This window comes from Lethenteron reissneri, chromosome 44, assembly GCF_015708825.2.
Source record: "Lethenteron reissneri isolate LAM-NWPU_2019-01 chromosome 44, ASM1570882v1, whole genome shotgun sequence".
In the NCBI taxonomy this organism is placed as follows: domain Eukaryota; kingdom Metazoa; phylum Chordata; class Hyperoartia; order Petromyzontiformes; family Petromyzontidae; genus Lethenteron; species Lethenteron reissneri.
In genome coordinates, this window is record NC_083822.1 from 10,341,019 (window position 1) to 10,364,866 (window position 23,848).

The 23,848-nt window shown below is 49.7% G+C and overlaps 1 protein-coding gene across 1 annotated transcript in view; it reads right to left on the reverse strand.

The window, feature by feature from the left end:
• Positions 1-2,464: 2,464 nt before the first annotated feature.
• TNRC6C (trinucleotide repeat containing adaptor 6C) overlaps positions 2,465-23,848 on the reverse strand; it is a 28,021-nt gene continuing 6,637 nt past the window's right edge. Inside the window, 14 exon segments of the mRNA XM_061570014.1 lie at positions 2,465-10,724; positions 11,454-11,593; positions 12,611-12,687; positions 14,063-14,257; positions 15,065-15,175; positions 15,913-16,065; positions 16,451-16,636; positions 16,729-16,884; positions 18,094-18,547; positions 19,003-19,092; positions 20,278-20,406; positions 20,842-20,961; positions 22,908-23,075; positions 23,563-23,699. Coding sequence (XP_061425998.1) covers positions 10,283-10,724; positions 11,454-11,593; positions 12,611-12,687; positions 14,063-14,257; positions 15,065-15,175; positions 15,913-16,065; positions 16,451-16,636; positions 16,729-16,884; positions 18,094-18,547; positions 19,003-19,092; positions 20,278-20,406; positions 20,842-20,961; positions 22,908-23,075; positions 23,563-23,699 — 2,558 coding nt within the window. The 3' untranslated portion in view covers positions 2,465-10,282.

The following is a 23,848-nucleotide window of genomic DNA, read 5'->3' on the forward strand; positions in this document are numbered from 1 at the left end:
TTCGTCAGCAGCACTGTGCGGCCTGAAAAGAAGCAACAGATGTACATTCAGCGACGTTTTAGGCAATGGTCCTCCATTAGAGGTAGGGTGAAGAATGCCCGAAACGTCGCCGATTATTTGTATTTTCGTTTGAAGGCCACACACAGGGTTATTGAAACGGAACGTGTTGATGTGTTTGTGTGGTCGACTGCTTTACAGGCGTTGTGGGAAACAGAAGGCAAGAGCAGCAACATTCATCAGAATATTTATGTTGTGCGAATCCGAGGAGCTATTTAATTATTTTCACACAGGTGTCCAAGTAAGGGGCAGGTCAGAACGTTCCAACAATTTTCAAAACAAAAACACGATGAGAGTGCAACGTATATGAACGGTAAAAAATGACGTTTATAAAATATACAAATAAAAACTAAACTGTTTATCTCGTTAGGTAATGCCCACTGGAGCGAGCAGCTTCTTTGTCAGAAGCGACCTGCCCACAAGTGACAGCTCACCACGCCGCAATGACCGACGCCGGTAATGGTTGTGACAAATTCACCGCCCACCATGGGCACGGCGTGGGGCGGGGGGGGCGGAGGCCCTCGGTCAAAGGTCGGGCCGTGCTGCCGTGGCTTGGTGGTGCCACCGCAAGCATGAGAGAGGGGGGGCATCTGAACGAGACGTCCGCCCGGGCCGCGCCTGCCACCGCGTGGCCAAGGAGCCCCGACGCAGGGACTTTGCGTGCTGGCCGCAGGAATTGCGCGGTGCGAGTGGGTTGGAGGTTTTTTGTTTGTAATCGAGCGGTGGTGGTGGTCTCAGGATATGGTTCGGGTTGTTTTCGGGGGATGAGCGTGCAGTGCAGCTTGCCCGTAGCTCGTTTTGTAAACCGCCCGAGGGGTCACGTTCAACACGAACCACGCGGTTCTCGTCTGCAATCGCCGACTGGTCGAGAGATCATCTCCAGTGCCCCTTTGATCGCGGGCTTCGCCATGCACTGGCACGAGAGGCTTCGCGGTGGAAGACATCAAGGACGGCGATGACGCGTCCGCAGAACCGGCCCTAGACCTTTGGGGGCCCAAAGCAAAATTTGGTTGGAGGCCCCTTTGATGTATGATTTTTTTCACCCACTCGCTAGCAGTGACTCTAGGGGGCCCTCTGCTGGCCACGGGGCCCTTTGCAATTGCAAGGGTCGCTTAGTGGCTGGGCCGGCTCTGCGCGTCCGTGTCCTCTCGTCACGAGACATCAACTGCACATCACCCGTTCAGTGTTGTCGTCCTTCCCCCGGCACGGCAGATCAGCACGGTTGGCTACGGTGCGAAAGAAGTTCAACATGATGCACATTCACGACGCGCAACTTAAAGCGTGCCAGGCCACGCGCCGTGACGGTTGTACCATACTCCTGTACTGCCACGTGTCACCATGCTGGGCACGGGGCGGATTGGTGACGTGGACATCACAGAACCGGTTCATTTATCGCCCGTCACTGATGTTTAGCCGTGGCCAGGTATCGAACTCGTGTCACCCGGTTCATTGGGTAATGCACTCTAATCCCTACACCATTCTATCACTGCGCACATCACAGATCCACTTTCTTTCGTATGGCGAGGCGAAATTGTTAACGGCAGCGAGGTTTCCAAGCCACTTGATTTCCACAGTGGATGCCGGTGATGTTTGTATGTTTTTAGAAAGTGATTTACCATTCCTACACATCGCACTCCGATGTTTTGTTGTAACGTTCCGACGACGTGCCCATACTGCACGTGTGAAAGAGCTTTATAGCTCATCGGATTCCTCTAGTATAAAGATTCCGATTCTGTTGTCTGCAAATCGGCGGTGCGGGCAGTGCTGGATCACGCGATCCACGCTGTGAATCGGTGCAGACGACAGCGTGGAATAACGTGATCCCATGGGCCTGGCTCGGGGTGACTGCAGCCAGTCGCATTGCAGACGATGACCGCATCTGACATGCCACGAGGGATTGTTGACCATGTCCCAGCAGTAAGAGGGACCAGCGATTTAAGAGGCGCCAGTTTTTTGGGGGGGAACATTTGAGAGCTACTTGTGGACAGACAGCTCCAGGTTGTCCACGATGGGCTGGGCCATGCGGCAGGTGTGGGGCGTCTTCGGATCTCTGGCGGGTCGATACGGGGCCAGTGTGGACAACCATTCCACGGTGGGGGTCGCTATACGTGGTGCGCATTGCAGAGTTGAATTGTGGGTTCTGTAACGTGAATATCAACGTTAAAGATACCCCCGCTCCACCCGTGTGATGCTTTAACACAGTTGGAGGACGTGGCCAGCATCACACCAGGTACCCATTTAAGGCCGAGTCGATCTTAGGAAACGAGCAGGACTGCTCTGGATAATGGTCACCGATTTGGGACGCGAGAAAGAATATAATCTCGACTCCGTACACCGGGTTCGTCGCTCAGTGCACCAACCACCGTGCCACCACTCCCCACACCGCACGCCAACGCAGAGACACGCGCACAAAGAGAACGCCACTTGCACAGGCTGTCCCGAGCAGCAGACATTTTATTACCAGTTATTATGCATCATCAAGGTTTCAGTAATCTCCATACATTTGTGAAAGCAGATACAGTATTACAATCACATTCTATCAAAGGAAGGACAATTTGTATTTCAAGAAATTAAAAACACAAATAATATAACAATAAAAGAAAAGCCACCAAAAATCATAAATGCCGTTTCTTAGGTCACAGACAGCACTTGCGATTGCAAAGTTTCCCCGTGTCCCCCCCTCCTCCTCGTCGTCGTCGCCGGCGCTCCTGCTGCTGCTCACTCGACACGCGCACCCTGACCACGTGGTAACTACACGACGCTGCAGCCCCCCCCCCCCTTCCGCCGACATCTCTTGCGCGAATGTTTGCACAGATTTTCTTTCTTTTTTTTAAATAGCTCCTCACACATTGTCCGCGGTACAGGGCGACGTACAGCTCAGTAACAACTCTGTCTATATATATTTTTTTGCTTTGTGTTTTTATTGGATTTTTTTTTAGGTTTTTTAAGATTATATAAACTTCCTCTCTGGATGGCGTAAACCTGATGACATGTTGATCTTGCTTTTGTAGCTTGAACAACGAGTAAAAGTGACTGTAAGCGTTTTTTTTTCCTGTTGTCACAATGGCCCCAACATTTTGCTTGTATTTTCAGCATTTATTTATCTACTCTCCTTTTTAACAGCAAAGCACTTATTTTTGACGCATTTGTATTTCGTTTGCATATAAGACATTCTTTAAAATAACGAAGGTACTTTCACACACAGGACCCAAAAAACAAACAAAAAAACTAGGAGGAAAAAAAAAACATTTTGCGATTGCATATCCTCGTGTTTATTTGTTATCAAGGACAGCGAAAAATGCTACTGAAGAACCCTTTTGGTTTATAAAGCAAAGCGTGGCCCGCTGCTGGGCGGAGTGCCGTTTCGTAGGACAACTTCGCCAACAACAAAAACAATAAAAACAGCTGTAACGAAATCAAGTTTGTTTCAGTGTCGAGCAAACTGCAGCACAACATCGCAGACAGTGTGCAAGTAAATTTTTTACTCCTCCAATGCCCCAAGGAGCGACCTTTGCCGTGGTACCGACTACCAGCTCCCGACACCCCCCCCTCCTTGCTACAAAGTACTTACCATATTCATTGTAATAGATATGCTCATATTTGTTGTATTAAAACATTTAACTCCTTCTTTAACTTGATTTTTTTTTACTTTTTTTTTGGCAGAGCCAAGTTTTACAATCAGCGGTCTGTGTTAGCATTGCATGCACCTTGTTTCTTAACACTGCCCCGTAATAAAAACGTCACTGGCTGAGCGGGGGAGGGCACCGGCTTGTGAGAGTGGGGGGGGCGGTGTGGAAGGATGTGCCCCCTCTCTGCAAGCAGCTCCCAGAGCCTCTTGCCTCCCCCCCTTAACATGACGGGAGCGCGAGTGTGTTGGCCGCCCTTTGGCCTACACCACCACCCCCCTCACATCTCCTCTCACAGCTGCTGCACACAAAACGGCTTTCCTACAAAGGATGGGAAAAATTAAAATAATTAAAAAATAAACGATGCGCAAATTCGTCCGTGAAATCTGCAGTCCTCTTTTAACCTTTCCTTAAATACTGGCGGTCTGCTTTCTCCCCCCCCCCCCCCCCCATTTGAAAACAAATATGCAAATTATAATAAGTACATCGTAATGTGTCACTAAATACTTTGAATATAAAAAACGACTTGAGTGCACCTTGACAGTATAAGTTTCTCGTGCCGCCGCCGTCGCCACGCACCCTGAATTCGAGAAGAGGGGGGAGGGTGCTCACAACCTGTGCTTGTGGCATCTTCTATTGCAATAAATATGGTAATCATACGGCATTGTTCCGAATCGCAAACACAGAACCACAGCAACAACAACAAAAAAACATCCAATCTCTTTTTTAAAATAAAAATGTGTCTCTGTTAAACAAACACAAGTGTAAAAGTGTAAACACTCAAAAGAGAGAAAAAAAACATAAAAGCACAAGTGAGCCTCCACAAGCTGACAAATGTTTGTCAGGCAGCTGGGGGGAGAGGGAGGGAGGGAGAGCGTTCTGGGTGTTGACACGAAAGCACACAAACTATACACTTCATTTTCAGTAGTCTGGAGTTATACCGAGTGTGCGATTAACGTGAAAAGAGAAGAGCGACCCTTGAAATAACACATTTTCAAGCAGTTACACCCCCAAGTGACCTGTTGATAAAACGAAGGTAAAAAGGTATTGGGCAAGCCACTTATTTGTTATCTCTCCTCTTACACACACACACGACATACACAAAGACCACGCCAAGCTGCGTCCCGCTAAGACCTAAAAGTAATCTTTATATATTTTTTTTCTTTTTCCCGGTACAGGATTAACACAAAAGTGAGCTGTCTCTCCACAGTTCAGTAATGCATAGTTATTTATTTTTCGTCAATTATAATTGTCATTTGCTTAGAAACCAGCATCAATACTATATAGGCAACTGGACAAAAAACCACGGCCACCCCCCCCTCCCTTACAAGTCATCAAGACACCCGCATTCGCAAGCCTGGTCGCAGCAGAAACACAAACATGTTTTTTTTTTACAAATAAAAACGCCGTTTTATTCTTTACAATTCACCGTTAACTTTTCGACACTAACTCCGTGTAATTCTCCATCACCCACCGTCGCCTTTCGGGTTCGTGTGAAATCGTAAATAAATCAATAAACGCATTATAATTTTTTTTCCTTGTTAAATCGGTCGCGACCGCAAGCAATAAGGTAGTACATGTACGGGCCGGCGGCGTGCATGTGGTGACACCCCCCCCCGCCACCAGAATTCGTAAGGAGCGAGCGAGCAGGCGGTGCCGGGCTCGGCACTCCACTCCCGTGTTGGTACAAGACACAAGGTGGCGGCACAGTGAAAGCACAGCGACCCCGACACCATCCCACCCACCACTTCGCCACCAAAATCGACACCCACCCCCCACCCCCCCGTTTGGCAGCAGTTGATCGCCGACGATTCTATTAATTACACACGAGTTCCCATATATGTTATATCATTGTACTTCCTCTTTTTTACCCAGTCTGCTACCGAATACTTAACAGTACGATACTGTGTAAAATGCTAGCAGTAAAGGAGTCGAGACACCGGACAAGACAAGTGATGAATTAAGATTTTTTTTCAAAGTTTTTTTTTACATATTTGTGGAGGGAAAGAGGGGGAAAGGGGTTGACCATCTCGCTCCCCTCAAACAAAAGTTGAACTCGCACAAAACTACGAATATGTACACAGGAGCACTTGGCCTCACAATGTTGCTATCTACACCACGACGAAATTTTTTAATGATTTTTTTTAATTAAATCGTGTTTTGTTATAAATACGATCCGAACCATTTAAAAAAAACAGAAAACGCCAAACTCCCGCAAGAATGCCATCGGTGGTTGTGTCTGTATACGACGTTGACAGCTGTACTAATGATCTTCCTAACCGCTCTACTCCGACACGAATCACCTTTACAAACAATTTGCATTCCTCAAACTACCTGAAAGGTCCCAACGAAGCACTCCCGCGCGACCCCCCCCTCCACACTCCCTCTAAATAGCAAAAAACTCAACGCATTTGGATGAAGGTAAAAGATACGCAATATTGTGCAGCACACTGGAAATATAACAGCACTTTCTGCTCAAAACACTACACTGGTTCCGCTAAGGACCCTTAAAGAGTGTACACAATGTGATTATTTTTTTTTTATCAGCTTGCTTAGGTTTCCTGAGATCCGTGCTTAAATTTTTTTTGTCTTCACCTTTTTCCTTATCGTGACAATGAAAGAAAGAACAAAATGAAAAATAAAACGACCACTGGGTTTTTTTTTCTATTAAGTAACTCCCAGAGCTTTTTTTTAAGTTTTATTATAAATAGCGCTGTCTTCATTCGATGTCTACACAGATGGAAGAGTAAACTTTAAATGTTTTAAATATTTTTTGTATTTTAATTATTTACTTTTTTTGTTTATGTTCTCCTGAAAGGTTGTAAACAGAGGGGTTTTGGCCTAACCCCGGCACCTTTTAAGTCATCGTATAATCACTTTAATTTTTTTTTTCCCGCTCTTACAGAATTTTTGTTACTTCTGTACACGTCTTACGTTTAAGTAACATCCACTACATAATACAGTATGTCAATGATCCTTGGCTGATCACATTTTATGCATGTAACAATGTTAAGCAAGGCAGCTATCTAAGAGCTAATGGAGCTAAAAAACGCCACGCATCATGGGTCCATGCTACAGGCTTAGTGTCTACCCATAATCCACTCGCCTCTAACTCCTACCCTTGTGCACATCTCAACACAGAACCAAACGAAAAACATTAGTTTCACTCTAACTTTTTTTGTGTTTTTGTACATTTTTTTAAATGTAAATAACGTAGATAAAACTTTAGTTTTATTAATATTCTTATTTTTTGTGCTGTTGATTATTTTCCGACATCAAGCCGTGGTTCACAACGCAGCTTCACGGCGTCGCCACAGCCGCCCCCTTGACCCCTGACCCCCTGCCCTCACCCACTACGCGGACTCGCGCCGGGGTCGCGACCCACACGGACACCGAAGCACTTGGGAAAGCGTTACACAGCGGACGGCAAAATAAAAACACTCAATTATGGGTCCTCTTTGTTGTGCGACTTCACGTACATGCGATATATATTTTTGTACAGAGGAAAAAAAAGTTTTTTTGGCCTTATGTACCGCTTCTTGTTTCTTAAAACGAACTCCCCAAAATATACCGTAGCCCCCCTCCCCCCCCCACGTGACGTCGTGTTTATTCTCAAAAAAGAAAGTGCAAACCATACTCCTCTTCCCACCTCCTTCCTCAGGGAACAATGCGCGGTTTTTCTCTCGTCTACACTACAAGTTTCAGTACATTGCTTGCGATATTTAGAAGAAAATAAAACGTAACATAATTGCTTTTGTGCAGTTTTAGCAAGAGAGAAAAAAACTAAGTAAAAACTCAATGAAGTTGAGCGTACACCATTCATCATTGACTACATGTGCAAGTTTTCCACCTCTCCCCCAAAATCAGTGCTCACATTAACTCGCTAAAACGCCACACCAAGTTGCACCTCCAACACCAGTCTCCACCTCCTCCTCCTCCTGTGAGGGCTGCGAGCATCACACTCTGGCTTTTAAGTTTTGAATATCCTGGTACTGAAACGCAAGTGGTTTGATAAACCAAGAAACACCAGAGGAGCCGGCACTGTGAAACTATTTACGTTTGTGTGCCTCACTCACACCACACTATTGTAAAAACTGTACCCCCCCTCCCAAACGCTCAGTACTGTTGTGGCTTTGAAATTTCTAAGGCCATTATTATTATCGCGGTAAAACAAAGCAACGTAAAAAACACAAAATTACCAATGGGATTGTTTCAATATGCTACCGCCTCCGTTGTCATGTCGGCGGTGGCTGCTAAGACACAGCAGCACAATGGTTGCATAAACGTCACGAAAAGCATCTTCCCCCCCCCACCCTTACAACCCATTCCCCTCCCCCCAAACCCCCGATTTTCCCTCCCTCGCAAGGCGGAGAGGCAGCATTAATAAAAACAAAAATGATTCTCCGAAATAACGACACAAGAGATACCGTGGTGGCACTTGTCAGCGAGACGGAAGGAACGCGCACGCGCGCTCGTCACAGGACCAAAAAGTGCATTGCGTTACGAAGTGCCAATCCGGAGCGCCCAAAATCGAGGGCCCAGGGTCGTGCCAAGGCGGGACCGCCTCCGCCTGCCAGGCCTGAACGCACAGCAAGCACCAGTTGTGTGGGGATGCTGTCAAAGGCAGAGAGAGGTCCAAGCCGCGATGATAATGGGAATGGGAGAAAACGAACGACAATTGCATTTGTGCACGAAGGTACGCGAGCGAGCATCGATAGCATCTCTGGAGGTGAACCCTTTGCTGCTGGTGGGATGTGTTCAGACGGGGGGGGGGGGGGGGGGGGGGGGGAGATCAGCGGTGCACGCGCCAAGCGGACTATTGCTGAGAGATGCCATAGAGATGCCATGACCCTGTGCCTCTCTGCCCCTCGTATGAAAATGCATCGGTTGAACAGTGAGGTCACGGGTGAGTTTATAAGATAAAGGCCTCGCCCTCAACAGTTAAACATAAAAAAAACCCTCAGGAATCTTAAGCATCGTGTTTTTTGTTTCTCTACAACCTCCACTCACGTAAATTGGTTGGCGATTAGCCAATCGTGATTAAAACAACCCTTTTTTACATCACGAGATTATGCCGATATCGTCTCGCTCAACGATCCAAGTAAACAAGCTGCCCACATTGTTAATGGAAGTGCTGTTTTTTTTTTCCCCCTACTGCATCTTACGTCCACTTAAACAGTGAAAAGCTTCATCGCCCTCCTCCGCCAGTGTCACCCGCAACGTAGTTTTGATTGTATGTTCTCCTCTGAAGTTTAGTAAAGCCTTTGGAAATATAAAGTTTTCGACAAAGAGTCCGTCACAGCGATTTAGCGTCAGTCACAGCGATTTAGCGTCACTTTATGGCAAACCGAAAAAGGCAATAAAAGGAGCAACGCCCTGACACGACGGTGATTTGTACGACTGGAACGTCGGCCCCACAGCCGCACTATCGCAGGCTTTGGGAATAAAACGCATCACAGCTACCCACCGCTTTCACCACACGACGACGCCACGTGTATTTTTTTTTTCATTTTTTTCATTTTTTAAATATTTTTTTGTACGGTTTTTGTTATTTTTTCTGTTTAAGATTTTTTTTCAGTTTTATTTTGTAACATACTAGACTATAATGTATACTTCCCCCCCCCCCCCCCCCCCATACGCAACTAGAAAAAACAAAACAAAAGATGGTGCAACACTGCACGTCACGGCGTTTAAGATGACCGACAATAATACAAGTCCATCGAAAAGCGCGAGAGAGGGGGGGGCGCGCGCGCAATGCTTCTATCGTGCGCCTGTCTCGGCAATTATTTGCAACTATTTCGCAGGGCACACATTGCGTCGAAAATAAACAACGATAATAACGACAGTAATAATAATAATGCTCGTAATAAGTACATCCTTGAGTAAACATGGACACGTGAACTGTGGACACAGCAGAGGTGCCCGGACCACTACCTACCCCTCCCCTTCCCCAAGAAACTCCTCCCCCCCCCCCTGGTATTGCCTTTCTTAAAGGGACACCGGGAATCCATTATAGTGGAGGTGCTACCGACAAAATCAGTGCAAAGAGAGAAGCCTCACCATTCAACACGGACCAGCAAGTACACACAAAAAATATATCTATAGACGCCACCTTCAGACGTGTAGATAACACTACAGTCCCACATTACATGTAACACCAACGTAGAGAATGAAATGTATTGTGTATGTATGTATATTCATACATATATATACTTTTATTTTAGCATATTTAACTTTCAATTATTTAGTTTTCATATATAGAATAATCTTTTCAATTTATATCTACCCCACTTCCTCTGAAGTGCGATGACACTAACCAAATTCCAATTCACATTTTTTTCCCATCTCACTGTTGTTGGCTTGTACGATTCAAGTATTTGAATTGATATGTTTTTTGGGTTAATAACGTACAGTTTTGTCCCCCTGACCCTCAAAATCTAAAAACATGCACAAACACCATAACACCTTCCTGTACATGACACTTTTTGCCACAGGCAGGACGCTGAGAAGAACGACACGATGCAAAAACGAAGAGTAAAAAGAATAAACGAAACATGCATCCACAATTAGTGCTGATGAGGTTAGAGGTGGCGATGCGATCACATGGATTCGTTGCCGAGAAGGTCGTTGGGCAGCAGTGGGGACGGGCTGGCGATGCCGCGCCCCTCCTCACCCCCGGCCGTGCCCCACAGCCCCCCGCTCGGGTACTGGGGGAGTCCCCACAGGGAGCTCGCTTCACCCGGCTGGCTCGCCCAGTGGCCTAACTCCGACGAGCCGCCCCCGCCGCCACCTCCGGCGGCGGCGGCGGACGACCCGCCTGGGGCGCCCGACGACCCAGAGGATACGACGGAAGTGCCCGTCCCGGAGGTGGAGCCGGGCGCAGATCCTCGAGGGAAGCCATGCGGCCCCGAGCCCACACCTGAGCGAGGCTGCTGCCAGGAGGAGACGGGGGATGCCGACGCTTGGCCCTGCGCAAAATAGCGGCTTATCTCCTCCTCACTGGCGAACTCCGCCACAATGGTGGTGTTTCCCAGCACGCACCTGCGAAGGACAACGCGGCCGTGAGCGCGAGTCGTGACACACAGCGCATCGATGGCAACGTTAGTTCATCACCGTCACAATCGTAATAGCCTGCAATTCGCTGCTATAATAACGATGAGCCTCATGAATCATAATTTGCACTCTTCATTTTAAAAAGTGCAATGTGTCAAACATTCAAATGACAAGCCACTTCAAGGCGACAGATCTCCTCACTGGCACTGGCCAGCACAAAGCACAGCTATACACACAACAAGCAAGGACACTCATTAGAAGGAGTGGCCTGCAAGGACACTCATTCCAAGGCCTGCAAAGGCACACACCCACACACGCCCTGCCCTCCACACACGCAGTCTCAACCCTGCACATGTTACACAAAGAAGCCCTGTACAGCCGTAACAGACTGTAGAGGCAAGTGCTGTTAGCGAGAACCTACGAAGGCCGGAACGACACAGGAGGTGGGGGTAGCAAGCACCACCCACGACCATCTTTGTCTTCAAGTGTCAATGCTTACACACCACACCAGGTATTAATTTGAGGCTGCGTCGACCTAGGGTAGGTCTAAGACCGGTTCAGCAAATCGTCACTGGTGTTGGCAGTGAGCTAGAATCGAACTCAGGACCCCGGTTTCGTAGAGCAGAGGCGCTAACCGCCAGACTTCCGCTCCCCACATGTGACCCTGCACTCGCACACCCAGATTCTCTGCAATGCACCCCTCGTGCATTCACTCACATGTGCAGGGATTTCTGAGCCTTGCCCGCCTCCTCCAGCGAGCTGTACTTGACGAGCGCGTTTCCGTGCGGCAGGTTCAGATGGAAGGTGGTGAGGGGGCCGTGCTGCATGCACAGAGTCCTCAGAGTCGACCCATCGATCTGCAGACGCGCAAGCATAGCGGGCACACGAGTGGGTCGGTGGGCAGGCATGTCCGGACCCACGCGTAACACTTCTGCTTTGCAGCATAAAAGATCTGGGATGGATTCTAAACTCAATCCATTGCCCTCCTGAAAGGAGGTCCTGACACTAAGTACAGTTTTAATTTAATTGAAAATGTACAATTCACAACGTTTTGCCTATCCACTGCTGTGATAACACTTGCGCTTCTAGAGCAAGAAGGTCCTTGGGGGTTCGATTCCTGACTCGGGCACCTATGTGGAGTTTTGAATGTTCTTCCCATGCTCCGCAGGGGTTTCCTCCGAGTTCTTCGGTTTCTTCCCATAGCTAATAACATTTCGTGTTTGCCAAACATACCAATGCAGTACCCTCCTGAAAACTAGACTCAAATGTGGCTAATTATTAAGTGTGGAAATAAATTGTTTTTATCTATAAGCTTGAGATTAATTACGTTCATTTTAGAATCGTAAAATCGATGATAAAAAAAACTCAACTTATGTAATTCTTTAATACAGCACACGTAAGTCTCGGGGCAAGGGCTGCACAAATAACCACGTGTTGAGACGGTGGCTTGCCGAGTATAAACTGTGGAGTGAGTGCCCTCCATTGGCCAATGTTGCTGCACTCCATTCTCAGAGCAAGGACAGCCAACCAGTTTTTAAAATGCGCTATGTATATTAAGGGTGGGAGAGGGGGTTATTTTCCATATCCACAAGAGCCGTCCGCCGCATGCAATCACACGGACATGTGGATGCACCCATCTAAATAAAGGAACCGCTATTTGCACACTACATGGCGGTGAAGTGTTAAAAGGATCGCTGGCAGGTCACGGTACACACCTGTCGGACACAACGCACGCACAAACTGCGTGGCTCCGCAGTCACGGCGTCAACCACCGAACCTTGCCATGCCCTGCTAAGACAGCCCACGCCCCCAACCCCGCCACCACAACCTCACCATGTGCACGGTTGTGTCAAGCTGCTGCCCCCCGACCCTACCTGTGGGGTAAGGTTGCGCAGGACCAGCCAGGTGCTCGCTCGACCAGAGCTACTGCTTTCTGCAGCCCAGCCAGGCCCTGCCGCCAACAGCCAAAAGAAAACAAATTAATGAGTTGCATGACCACAAACAGAATAACTAAATAACACATCGCTCAAAGAAATAAAAGCTTCCGCAATATTTTGGGAGAACACATGATGTCCGTGTTGGAGAGGGGAGGGGTGACTTTATTGCTGTCTTGGATGCATTATGTGTCTGAAATCACTTCACATGCTAACATGTTAGGTATAAACATCCTTAAGATTCATTGCTATGAAACTTGTCACACTGTTAGAAACAGTAATGTACTATACTTATTGTTTCTGCACCAGCCTTGATATGAAGAATTATTTTAATGTACCGTTATGACACGTAGCAATGCAATTAACATGCTGGAATGTGTACACGTGGATGAATGCATGTGTAGCGACAGAATCGATCACTTAGCAGCATAGCGCTTGTTGCTGACAGGGAAGGGGATCTGTAGTTACAGGCACGTGGGGGAAGCCCAGCAACCCACTAGTAGGTTCTAGAAAGGGGGCGTGGCTGGGGCGGAGCGAGGCCACGCTGGGAGCATAAAAGGGGGCCCCGAACAAGAACTCGGGGCTGTGGTTTGGAGTGGGATCCTGTCGTGCTGCTGGAGTCTTTGTCACCGTCTCCGTCTTCACCATCTCGGCGTCGTCAGTCAGGCAGTCTGCCAGCTGTCCTGACTGGGAGCTTTAGTTACTAAGTGTGAGCTGTTAAGGCTATTAATAAACAGAGTGCCTCCTACTCTTAGTGTTTCCGAGTCAGTCACTACACATGCATTCCAACACGTGCCTATCTGCTTGTGCGTACTTGTTTACAAATGCATATTCCTTGTACAGTCGAAGCACCTCACAAAAAAACGTAAGCTTCCTTCACGGACCGCCTTGCGAGCTTGTTCTGCTTAGGTAAAGGCAGATTATAGCGACTTCTGGGTAAAGTGGCACTGATAATTGTTTTTTTACCCTTTTATCTGGCAACAAAACTGACACCTCTTTTACAAGGAGTCATGTTTGCATGCCTGCAGTCGGAATGCAAACAAAAAACACAACTCTGATAATGTATGCACTGTCCTTGTAAAAAAGGTGTCAGTTTTGTTTCCAGAGAGAAGGGTAAAAAAATAATTATCATATTTTGCTACTGGAAAATGAGGATCCAATGGTACAGTGGAGCACTATACTCTTAGTTCTTTCGGTAAAGTCATGTAGGTAAAAAATGAAATTCAAATTAATAAAAATTAAAATCATTTATTTTTTATTTTTATTAATTTTAATTTCATTTTTTACCTACGTGACTTTACCGAAAGAACTAATAGTATGAATCCTTGCAGTCACGAAAGCTTCAAATCTAAAACAGTGGAGCACTGTCAGGGGGGCAGGGCAAGAGCTCACCGGCTAGGCCAAGGGATCCGCCCGTGCCCCACGGAGAGGGGTTCTTGGGGTTGGGGAGGCCCGGGGGGGGCCGTGAGGGAGCCGTCGAGTTCTTGGTGGGGAGCGGCACCTTCCAGAGCTCGTGCGTGAGCGTGGTGGGGGTGTGGGTGCTGCTGACGGGCCACGAGCTGCCCTTCAGCTCGCCACCGGGTTTGGCTGCGGAGGGTGACAAGAGCGTCAGCGCTGTTCAAAATAAACGCACGACCGGTCAAACGCATGCCTGTGTCGAGGGGGGTGACGGCGGCGGTGGCGGCAACGGTGCCAAGGATAGAGCTCGCTTGGATTGCCGTCCCACAACCGTTTCCCCAATGACCTCCCCCCACCCCGTCACCCGTCACTTGGACTGTTCCCTTTCACCGCCTGGCAGTCTTTCAGAGTTTATAATCTACATCCTGCCCCATTCGCTAGAGTGGTACAGCCCATCACTTCCTGTTAACACCACCCATATGTGAAAACAATAAGAGCTCATTAAAATTTCTCTAAACCAAACAACACGATTAATGTTTGCCTTTAAAAGCACCTAGAAACGTGCCACCAGATGTTACCATTTAATATAAACAGAAGCAACCAAGCAGGGACACTTAAGTGAGAAAACTAACAGGGTAGCTGCCGGGTGAAGAGAGCTCCCTTAAAGTATTAAAACCCATAAAAATTACATCGATTCAAATAAAAGTCTATGCTAACAATGCACGCATAGAATAACAAATCAACTATTTCCAGTATATATGTAATTTAAATGCATGTTAACCATTAGGCCTCAAAAAAGAAGATGGCAAAGACAAAAAAGTCCATTCTAAAACCGAATTGCAATTGCTGATCGAATTGCATGGAGAGGAATGGTGGATTGCCACTCGTCCAAATAAAAACGTCCTGTGCGTCGGCCTCAACCAAGCGCACGCACGGACGCCACACGGCAGGAAGGAAGGACCGGGGGGGGGGGGGGGGGGGGGAGCGGGAACTTACCGGAGGAGTTAAGTGCAGGTGTCGGGCTGCTATAACCATAACTGGTGTTGGAGGCACTGTAGGACCAGGCACTAGAGGAAGGCAGCGCGGTGTTCAGAGAGGGCGAGGGACCTAAGAAGAGGAGCCAGCACGGTGAGAAGATTATAACCACACCCAGCGGAGAAGCGAAGCAACAGTTGCAGCAACTCGGGCCTGACACAGCCACCGAGGCACCGAGTGAACCACCGAGAAAGCCAACATACAAGGAAGCGAGCAAGTCACCAAGAGCCACCAGCAAGGGGCCAGACAACAATTTACAAAGCGCTTCGACAAGACAGTCACCACCCACAGCCAGCCCAATGAGCCACCAGGAGCCAGCTAGTACCTACAAAAGAAAACCCACCAGTGTGCCAAGTCAGCCAGCCAATGAGTTGGCCAGTCCAGGGCAGAGTCACCACATGAACCAGAAAGTAAGTCGCCATGTGAATCAGCCAGTCAGCCGCTGTCTCACTGATGGAGACCTCTACCTCATAGACCGCATGCTCTAACAGGGCCCTATTCTCAGCACGCAGCGGTGGGAGTGGCTGCACCACTTGCGGTGCCCGGAGGACAGTGCCACAGATGCGAGTTAGACCCATAACCGCCATAACTGGAAGCCCTCAAAGAGTACCGATTTCAGGTTGAGCCGACCTAAAGGGAGCGCTCGGTTAGTCAAGGTGCCAAGTGAAGAGGTTGAAACGCTGATGGAAGTGTGGTGGCGGCAGCCATGCCACCACCTCGCACCCCCCCCCCACACAGATCCTCTTTATTGCTGGCTTCCGACAGATCACGCAGTCATACGAGACGTGAACAGAAAAAGGAAGTCCTACCGGGGTTTCTGTCTCGCAGCATAAAGCGATCCACATCCCGCATCGAGGTGCTGACGGTGAGGCCAGACCCGATGACGCTCCCTGGGGTGATGTCTGGGTCGTTGTCCGGATCGATGTTCTGCAGGCCCTTCCACGGCTCCCCTGGACGGAACTCTGCCATGGACAGCAACGGAGAACACCAGAGAGACTATCAACTTCACAGATCTTTTAGCTCTTGAAAGATGGGTAAAAAAAATGCACGCTTCCCAAGAATATTCTAAAGTTCCTTTATAACAACAATGCCCTATACCCAGGGGCTGTAGGCAGCAGAGGACAATTCAGCAATTTTTGAGGGATACTTCTATGCTTCAACATCTATGCTCCTCGACTTCAACAACCGCCACACTCATCCAGGGGACATGGGGAGGGGCTCTCATTCAACAGTTGATTGACAAAGGACTGGAAATTATAATTTTCCCATGAACGTTGCACCGAGTCTCAAGAATCCTTTTCAGGAGGGTTCTGCATTGGGACGTTTGGTCAGGCGTGGCAGCATCACCTGGTGGCCAGCTGATGCTGGAGTTGGTCCCATTTGCCATCTTGTCGCCTGGGGACTTGTCACGTGGCCAGCCATCACCCAGAGAACCGGACGGTCTGACGGGGTCACCGCCCAGATCGTAGTGATTGAAGGGGCCGTCATCCAGCGAGGGCTTTGGGGGCGGTCCAATGGGAATTGAGCCAGGGCCTAAAAAAAGAGTGGAAAAATTAAGGGTGATTGAACGTCCGGCGATCAACACACAACACAACTAAAGCGGTGTCCGCGGAGCAGTTGCTCACCGAATTTGGAGGGGTTGGGGTCGAGAGGGGATCCCGGTCCCCCTGGGAAGGGGTCGGGCCCTCCACTGGGCTGCATGGTCCACTGATGCAGCCGTGATTGGGGCAGGTCCTTGCCGCCCAGGTCTCCCACCACGCCGCCCATGGGCAAGGAGCCACCTTGCAGCAGAGGCAGCACACGCGCACACACACGTCCTTCCCCAACCGCAGCAAACGCCACTCAAGCAGAAAGCAAAGCCGCCGAAACCACTGCCACACGCAAGCAGGTCGCTCGTATAAGCCTTCGTGACCTCCTCACGTTACCCGCCTCCCTCTTATCTCACCGTTAGAACGATCTTATTTCCAAACCCGATGCCGCCTTCTTTGTTTATATAAAATATTTTTCCAGGAAAACTGCATGAGCTGGTCAGAACGCTCCATGCCCCGTAGTGCTAATCTCTGGATCTCATCACTTTCCTCCGAATTCCCACCTCATGTGGTCTCTGAACTCACAGGGCTGTCAACCACTCACCACTCTTAGCTTGGCCTTTGCCGGGTTTTTCAATTCACAATAGGTTCCGACTTTTTTTTGTCTCCAACTTTTTAACAATGATAATAATTATAAAACACCCACTTGTCAAAGAGAACATAAAACCTGTTCAACAGCTTAACAGGGGTGAGTGGCCAGGTCTGGTGACCCATAAACGATAATCTCAAATATAGTGAGTTTAGTCACAGCCTGGTTCCCATTGACAGTACAAAACAAGCATCAATACATTTGTTCTTTCACATTTGGCTAGATTCCATCTTGACGAGGTAAAACATTTAGTTCGATTGCCACGTGACACGCATTTGTATGTAACAAGGCATGAGGGAACATTTGCCCCCTAGTTTGAGAAATAAAAACAGGTCACTTGAATGGATCTCGGAAACATTTCTTTGTTCTCCTTTCACAGGACGTTCTCTAATATAGGGCAATGCACTGCTCTGCCAGAGTTGCAGAATACAAAAAAGTTAAAACAATTTATTAATACACCAGAAAGTAAAAATCCTGCATACGCATGGATTAAGCAACACTTTCCAAAAATGAATTTATCTTCCGAAGTATTGAATTTGCAGTACAGAAGCCTACAGGTTACTACCAGGACAAAACACATTTGTATATTTTCAAATCTTTTATAAGTGTATCCAATTTTCGATAGGGTAAGTTCCAAATAACACCACAACTTTACACTAAAGTTATGTTGATATTGGATTCTCTTTATGCGAGCTATAGTTCCTCCCCGGATGCATGAACAACTTGCAACCTTTGTTGGAAAGCGTAAATAAACACACCACAAAGCAAGCGACTGTGGGCAAAAGGGGGAAAAGGAATATACTGCTGCTTACCGATGGGGAAGTTGGGTGGGCCAGTAGGCGAGGGCATGGGGAAGCCCCCGTGCTGCATGGGCATGGAGGAAGAAGCTGGCGCTTGCGCGTCTTTGGCGTGGCCGTCGGCGGGGCCTCCGAGCCCGTGCGGGTGCCCGTGCATGCCCGCCTTGTGGCCTGGATGGTGGTGGTGCTGTGGGTGGTGGTGGTGGTGCTGGTGGTGGTGGAGGTTGTTGGTGCTGCCGTGGTGCGGGTGCTGCGGCTGGTGGTGGTGCGGGGGCCCTGGTGGGCCTGCGCCGCCGGCAAGGCCGCCGCCACCACCACCGCCGCCGCCGCCAGCGCCGCCAGCGCCGCCACCACCGCTCGGACCCGGGGGACCGGAGGGCGGGGGTGGCTGCTTCATGCCGAGCATCTGCGCCAGCTGACGCTGGTGCTGGTGGATCTGCTGCTGCATGGACATCATGGTGCGGGCCGCCTGCAACAAAAACAAAGGTCCCACACGCTTATCCTTTAGCAGGCTGTTGCGGAAAGTGCAATTAGAAAGTACCTATTAAGGCCAGTGCGGCACACCTAATAAAGGGGCAGTGTGGCTATACTGCACCAGGTAATCATACAAAAATCAGTTAACCTTGAAGAGGCCTAGGACCAAATTCTGATGTCACTTGGCACAAATATCAGCAATGAAAGAATCAGGTTCGTTCGTTGTGCCAAGTCAAGAATACATTAATGCTTGCGTAATCACTCGAATCCCTGATTCATTACAAGTGACAGCTCCAACGCAGAACGGAGGGGATTGTAGCCGTTAAATCGACCGCTGATGCTAAGTCGGGACACAATGTGGGTCAGGATGTACCAAGGCACCGGGTCTAATCTTGACGCTGGCGAACCGCCGCCCCCCACCCCGCCGCCACCCCTGACTCCTCTGCTCACCTGCTGCTCCTGCTGGTGCCGGATGGGGGCCGACACGTGCCTCTGGGTCTGCTGAAGCATCTGCTGCTGGAGGAGCATTCTCTGGTACGCCTGGGGATACACAGAGAAGAGGGGACGTTGTCACACGTGCCGGGAACAAGCACGGGGGGAGCTCGGCGATGGTGCATGAAGCCGCCCTGCGAGTGTGAAAGTAGCACTAGGTTTGTGCACGTGTAGGCCGTTGTTAATTCACTGTATAATGAGGGCCTACCTACACCATGCAATTGGAGGCAACATTACTGTACTTCACCACGCTTGCCAGTGCGGGTTGGCAAAGATGGGCAGCATACAATAATGGGTTTTTCTGCATTGCCCTTTGCTAACCACTGCATATTGCTGGGTTTACTTTATTACAAGCGTGGATTAAGGCTGAGGTGATTACACTCCACGACTCAGAACACATACTTGCAGAAGACTTAAGATGAGGACCTCGGAGATTAAAGTTGGTTTCCGTCCATACGGTCGGGAATATGGCCGGGTGGCGCAGTGGTTTAGAGCGTATAAGCTGTAAATCAGGATCTTGTGAGCTCTACCGTCTTTGGGTGTTAACTCAATGCTTCATATTTCCGAGGGTCGATAAAATGATTACCACTTTGTGACAACAGTGGTTGTCTGACGAATTGGTGCACCTCCCCACCCTTCATAGGAATATGCAATGTCAACCACTGACTTAACACTGCCTAAACAGGTGACCGAGCACCGTTCCATGCTCATTTGAGCAGAGAAAACACTCGGGACTTTTTGGATTGAGATCTCCAACCGTGTGCGCTTTACCACGAGTCTAGAACAGAAATCCGCAGTAGAGAAAGCATCTAAGCGATACCTCATCCATTTAACGAGAAGACAGGCGGTACAGTAAGACACATGGGCTCCATCCCACTCAGCTCAATGTCACACACGCGCGCAAAAACGCGATAACGAACAAGTATTAGCAGCAGCAGCGGAGTCTCTACCGCAACAAAAAATGTAAGGGGGAAAAAAATTGCACACGCAAGCATCGCCTAATGCCGTTTTGATTGGCCCAAAAATAATTTAATTCGTTGGTGTGGGTGCCGTGTCTGAGAAGAACCCTCGGCGGACTGAGCACAAACATGAAGTCATGTGACGCGATCCCCAGGGAAGGGGGCGGCGTACGCCATCGATTCGTACGCGTGACAGGGGTTGGGTGGGCGGGCGGTGGGGGAATGGGAAAGGAAATGAACGTTCCATAACAGCCGCGACCCGCAGTGACTTTACCATTTGCAACTGCGTGAGCTGGTTAAGAAGGTTCAGCTGCTGTGGGGTCATCTGGGGCTGGATGAGCGCAAGCAAGGCTGGGTTCAGGGTGCCGTTCTTGAAGCCGTACTGCAGCAGCTGTGCTTGAACCTGCCGCAGAGAAACACGCAAACATTCGTCAAGACACGGCCGCAGGTCGGATTCAATCCAGTCGCAGATCAAGAGGTTACCCCCCTCTCATCTCACCATACTCTGCTTCATGGGCTCTCCATTACAGCAACGAATGCTTTCTATCACCTTCCCCGTGGGGGGTTGCTCCTTCTCCACAATTACCCTCAATGTCTGGTACACGAGCCCCATCTGGCCATCTACACTGGCCACTCCCCACCTACGTTCAGGTGCAGGCTCATGAAAACCTCCTCTTCTCCTCTGCCAATAACAGACTTTACCCTCTTCAATAAAACATCGTAGTATATACACACACATCCATTGCCCCCCATGTGCTTCTGTACAGCGTCTTGAGATGTGGGTCTAATTATATCTAAATTGTCAATAGTCCGATGGGTGTGGTGGGGGGGAACGCACCTGAGTGGGCAGGATGTGGGCCGGAGGGACCTGGGCTCGCAGCCCTGGCTGGGGGAGGCTCTGGGGCTGCTGCAGGAGCCGCGAAGGGGCTCCCCCCCCGCCCATCATGCCCAGTCCACTCTGCAGAGCAACACGGCCGCCCAGTTAAGACACCAAGCACACACCCCGTACGTCTTGCACATCACAATGTACACACCATTTACATGGCGTGCACATTTTATACATGGCAGCCAGACAGCTCACATCACGTGTATGTATCAAGCACAGACATTACACAGCGCACACACCTTAGATATCCCGCATACACCTTGCGCAAGAACAACAAATGCCGCACAAAGCGTACACACATGAATCCTCGTGTACACGCATGCACGCGTTAACACACTACAAGCACAAGGTGTACACATGGCACACACCGCACGTACCCTTACACAACGTGCAAACTTACACACACACCGCAGAAACACAAAACACAATGCGTTTACAGTGCACAAAATGTTACAAACCACTTGCATACAATACACAAACCGCACACACATACATTGCGTATACCATTTTAAATCCACCCAACCACCACAGGTTTCCGAGATCATTATAAATACCTCGAGCAACACTGTCAAAAACACAAGTCGCACGAAAAAACATTAAAATGCACGCCCACTGACCGACGGGTGGCGCCACAGGCTCACCCTGTCACACCGCAGCCAACCCGAGAGGCAGTGTGAGGGATGTTATCGAGCGCCACAACACTTCCACATGCGCCCTCGAGGTGGTGTCGGAGGACAACATAATTAATAACGCCGAGTTGTCCTCCATTATAAATAGGACCGTGTTCAGGCGGTGGCTCTGGGAGGCACAGGAGACCTTCCCCCGGGAATTCTCACGCACCAGGCAGCCACGCGCTGGTCTCCCCATCGCCCGCGAGGCAACGGCCACGTGAGAGTGAGTGCTCTCGTATTTGCCACAAACACCGCGCTCCTCCTGGGTTTTCCCCAGACGGCTCACAACATAACGACAGATCCCCTTTATAAAATGCCACACGTCAGATTAACCACGTGCGGGCACACGAATCATCATAATTGCCGCGCAGGTGCAGCGCAGAAGATTTACAGAAACACCGAGGCAGAAAATCCCATTCCCGCATCGCCAGCACAGACACTAAAATCCTGAGCCAATGGCTGCATGGAGGGGCGGGGGGGTGCAAGAAGAGGGAGACTGTTGTCAGGTTCGCCACGATCTGGCTTGTGCAGTCATTCGTACGACTGACAGCTTCAATAACCTGCGCAGGCCACACCTGCAATTTTTAAAGCGGCGGCACCCCGCCAACCCCCCCCCCCACCGCCGACCGTGCGTTTAGTGGCAAGGTTCAAACCGCAAACGGAAATCTTCTAGAAACCATGGCAACCCTGTGGCCTGAACCCAGCAATGGGCAGCCCCAATGGCGGCAAAGTCTACTTGAATTAAGCAGCGGCAAGCGCGGTGAAGCAGCGCAGGAAAATCCCTCCCCCACCAACCCTTCCGAGTGGGGAATGCCGGGCAGGCAACTGGGACGATGCCGTGAAAACTCGGGAGGCTCTTGTGCAGCCCACACTGCTGTGAAAAATGATACTTTCTGCCTTTTCGAATTGGTTAGGGGGGCTAATGTCGGGGATAGGATTACGGGTTAAGAGTTGGAAAAAGGTTAGGAATAAAGAAAGGGCCAGGGTTAAGGTTGGGATTACAGATAAGAGTTAGGATTAAGGGTAGGGTTGGGTTTAAGAGGATAAAGTTAGGAATAGGGGTTAAGTAAGCTTAACATTCGGGACAGGGGTTCGAATTGGGGTTAGGGACAGTTTGGGGTAGGTGTGTGGCTGGATTAGGATTTGGTTATGACCACCGCTTGGCTGCAGCAATACTTTTGAGAGCAGGAATGTTGTGCACATCAGTGCCCACTTTCCGCCCGGCGTCCCCCAACTCAGATGACCCCCCTCCAACAATCATTGCGGTTCGAGCGAGGTGGGTAGGGGCAGCAGGGAAGTGTGGGTGGTGGGGTAAAGCGTGGGGGGGGGGTTGTATCTCGAGGTTACCTGTTTAGAAGCAGGGTTCTGATTGGATAGGCTGAGGGGGGCGAGCGATTGACCAGGAGGAGCAGGGGGGGTGGCCTGGGGTAGTTTGATACCGGGGGAAGGCAGGAACGGGGAGGCGGGGCAATCGTCACAAAATGCCCCGTCCGGATTGGTTAGAGACAGGCTCAGCTGAAGGGAGGGTGGAGAGGGAGGTAGCAGGCAGGGTGGGGGGTGGCAGCGTGATGGCAGGGTGGGAGCAACGTGAGCAGATCGGCCACGGCGGACAGGGAAACATCGCAGGAGGCGGGCGCCCAGGTAGGGCAGGAGGGGGTAAAATAATAAATGAACCAGCAAAACCATTCGGCAGAAAGTGGAATGGCCAAAAATGTTCAATATAAAGACAGCCAGAATTAAGGTCAGATGCATCAATTATAATGGGGTGATAATTGGGAAGGTCACAAAAGGGAGGAGAGAAATTAGGACAGGGTTAGAGCATTCTGAAACATCAAGCATACGGACTCAAAGCACAAAAATGCAGCCTATAAACAACAGCAACACTTAATAGAAAAACTGGCCGCAAACAGTGGCGAGCATTCACCTCTCCCGTCTCGGCACACTCTGCCCGACGGGAGCCAGGCGCGTGAGGGCGCTCCCCCCGTCCGCTCGGAATACAAACCTTGTCGAAGAAGGAAGAACGGTGGTCGAAGGAAGACTCTTTGTGCACGTTGGGGCGGGGCGGGAAGCCCTTGCCGATGACCCCGTTGAACTCGGGTCGGTGCTTGTCAAGGTCGCCCTTGCGATCCAAGAGGGCGCCTGGGACACAAGACACGCGTTCGCTCATCCTCCGCGACAAGAGACTTTGGGCAAAGAGGGGGGGGAGGGGGGACCTTGCTGGTGGCTCAAGGCGAACTAGAGCACTCGGCGCCGACCGAGAGCGCCGTCGCGCAAGTGCGTGAGAGCAT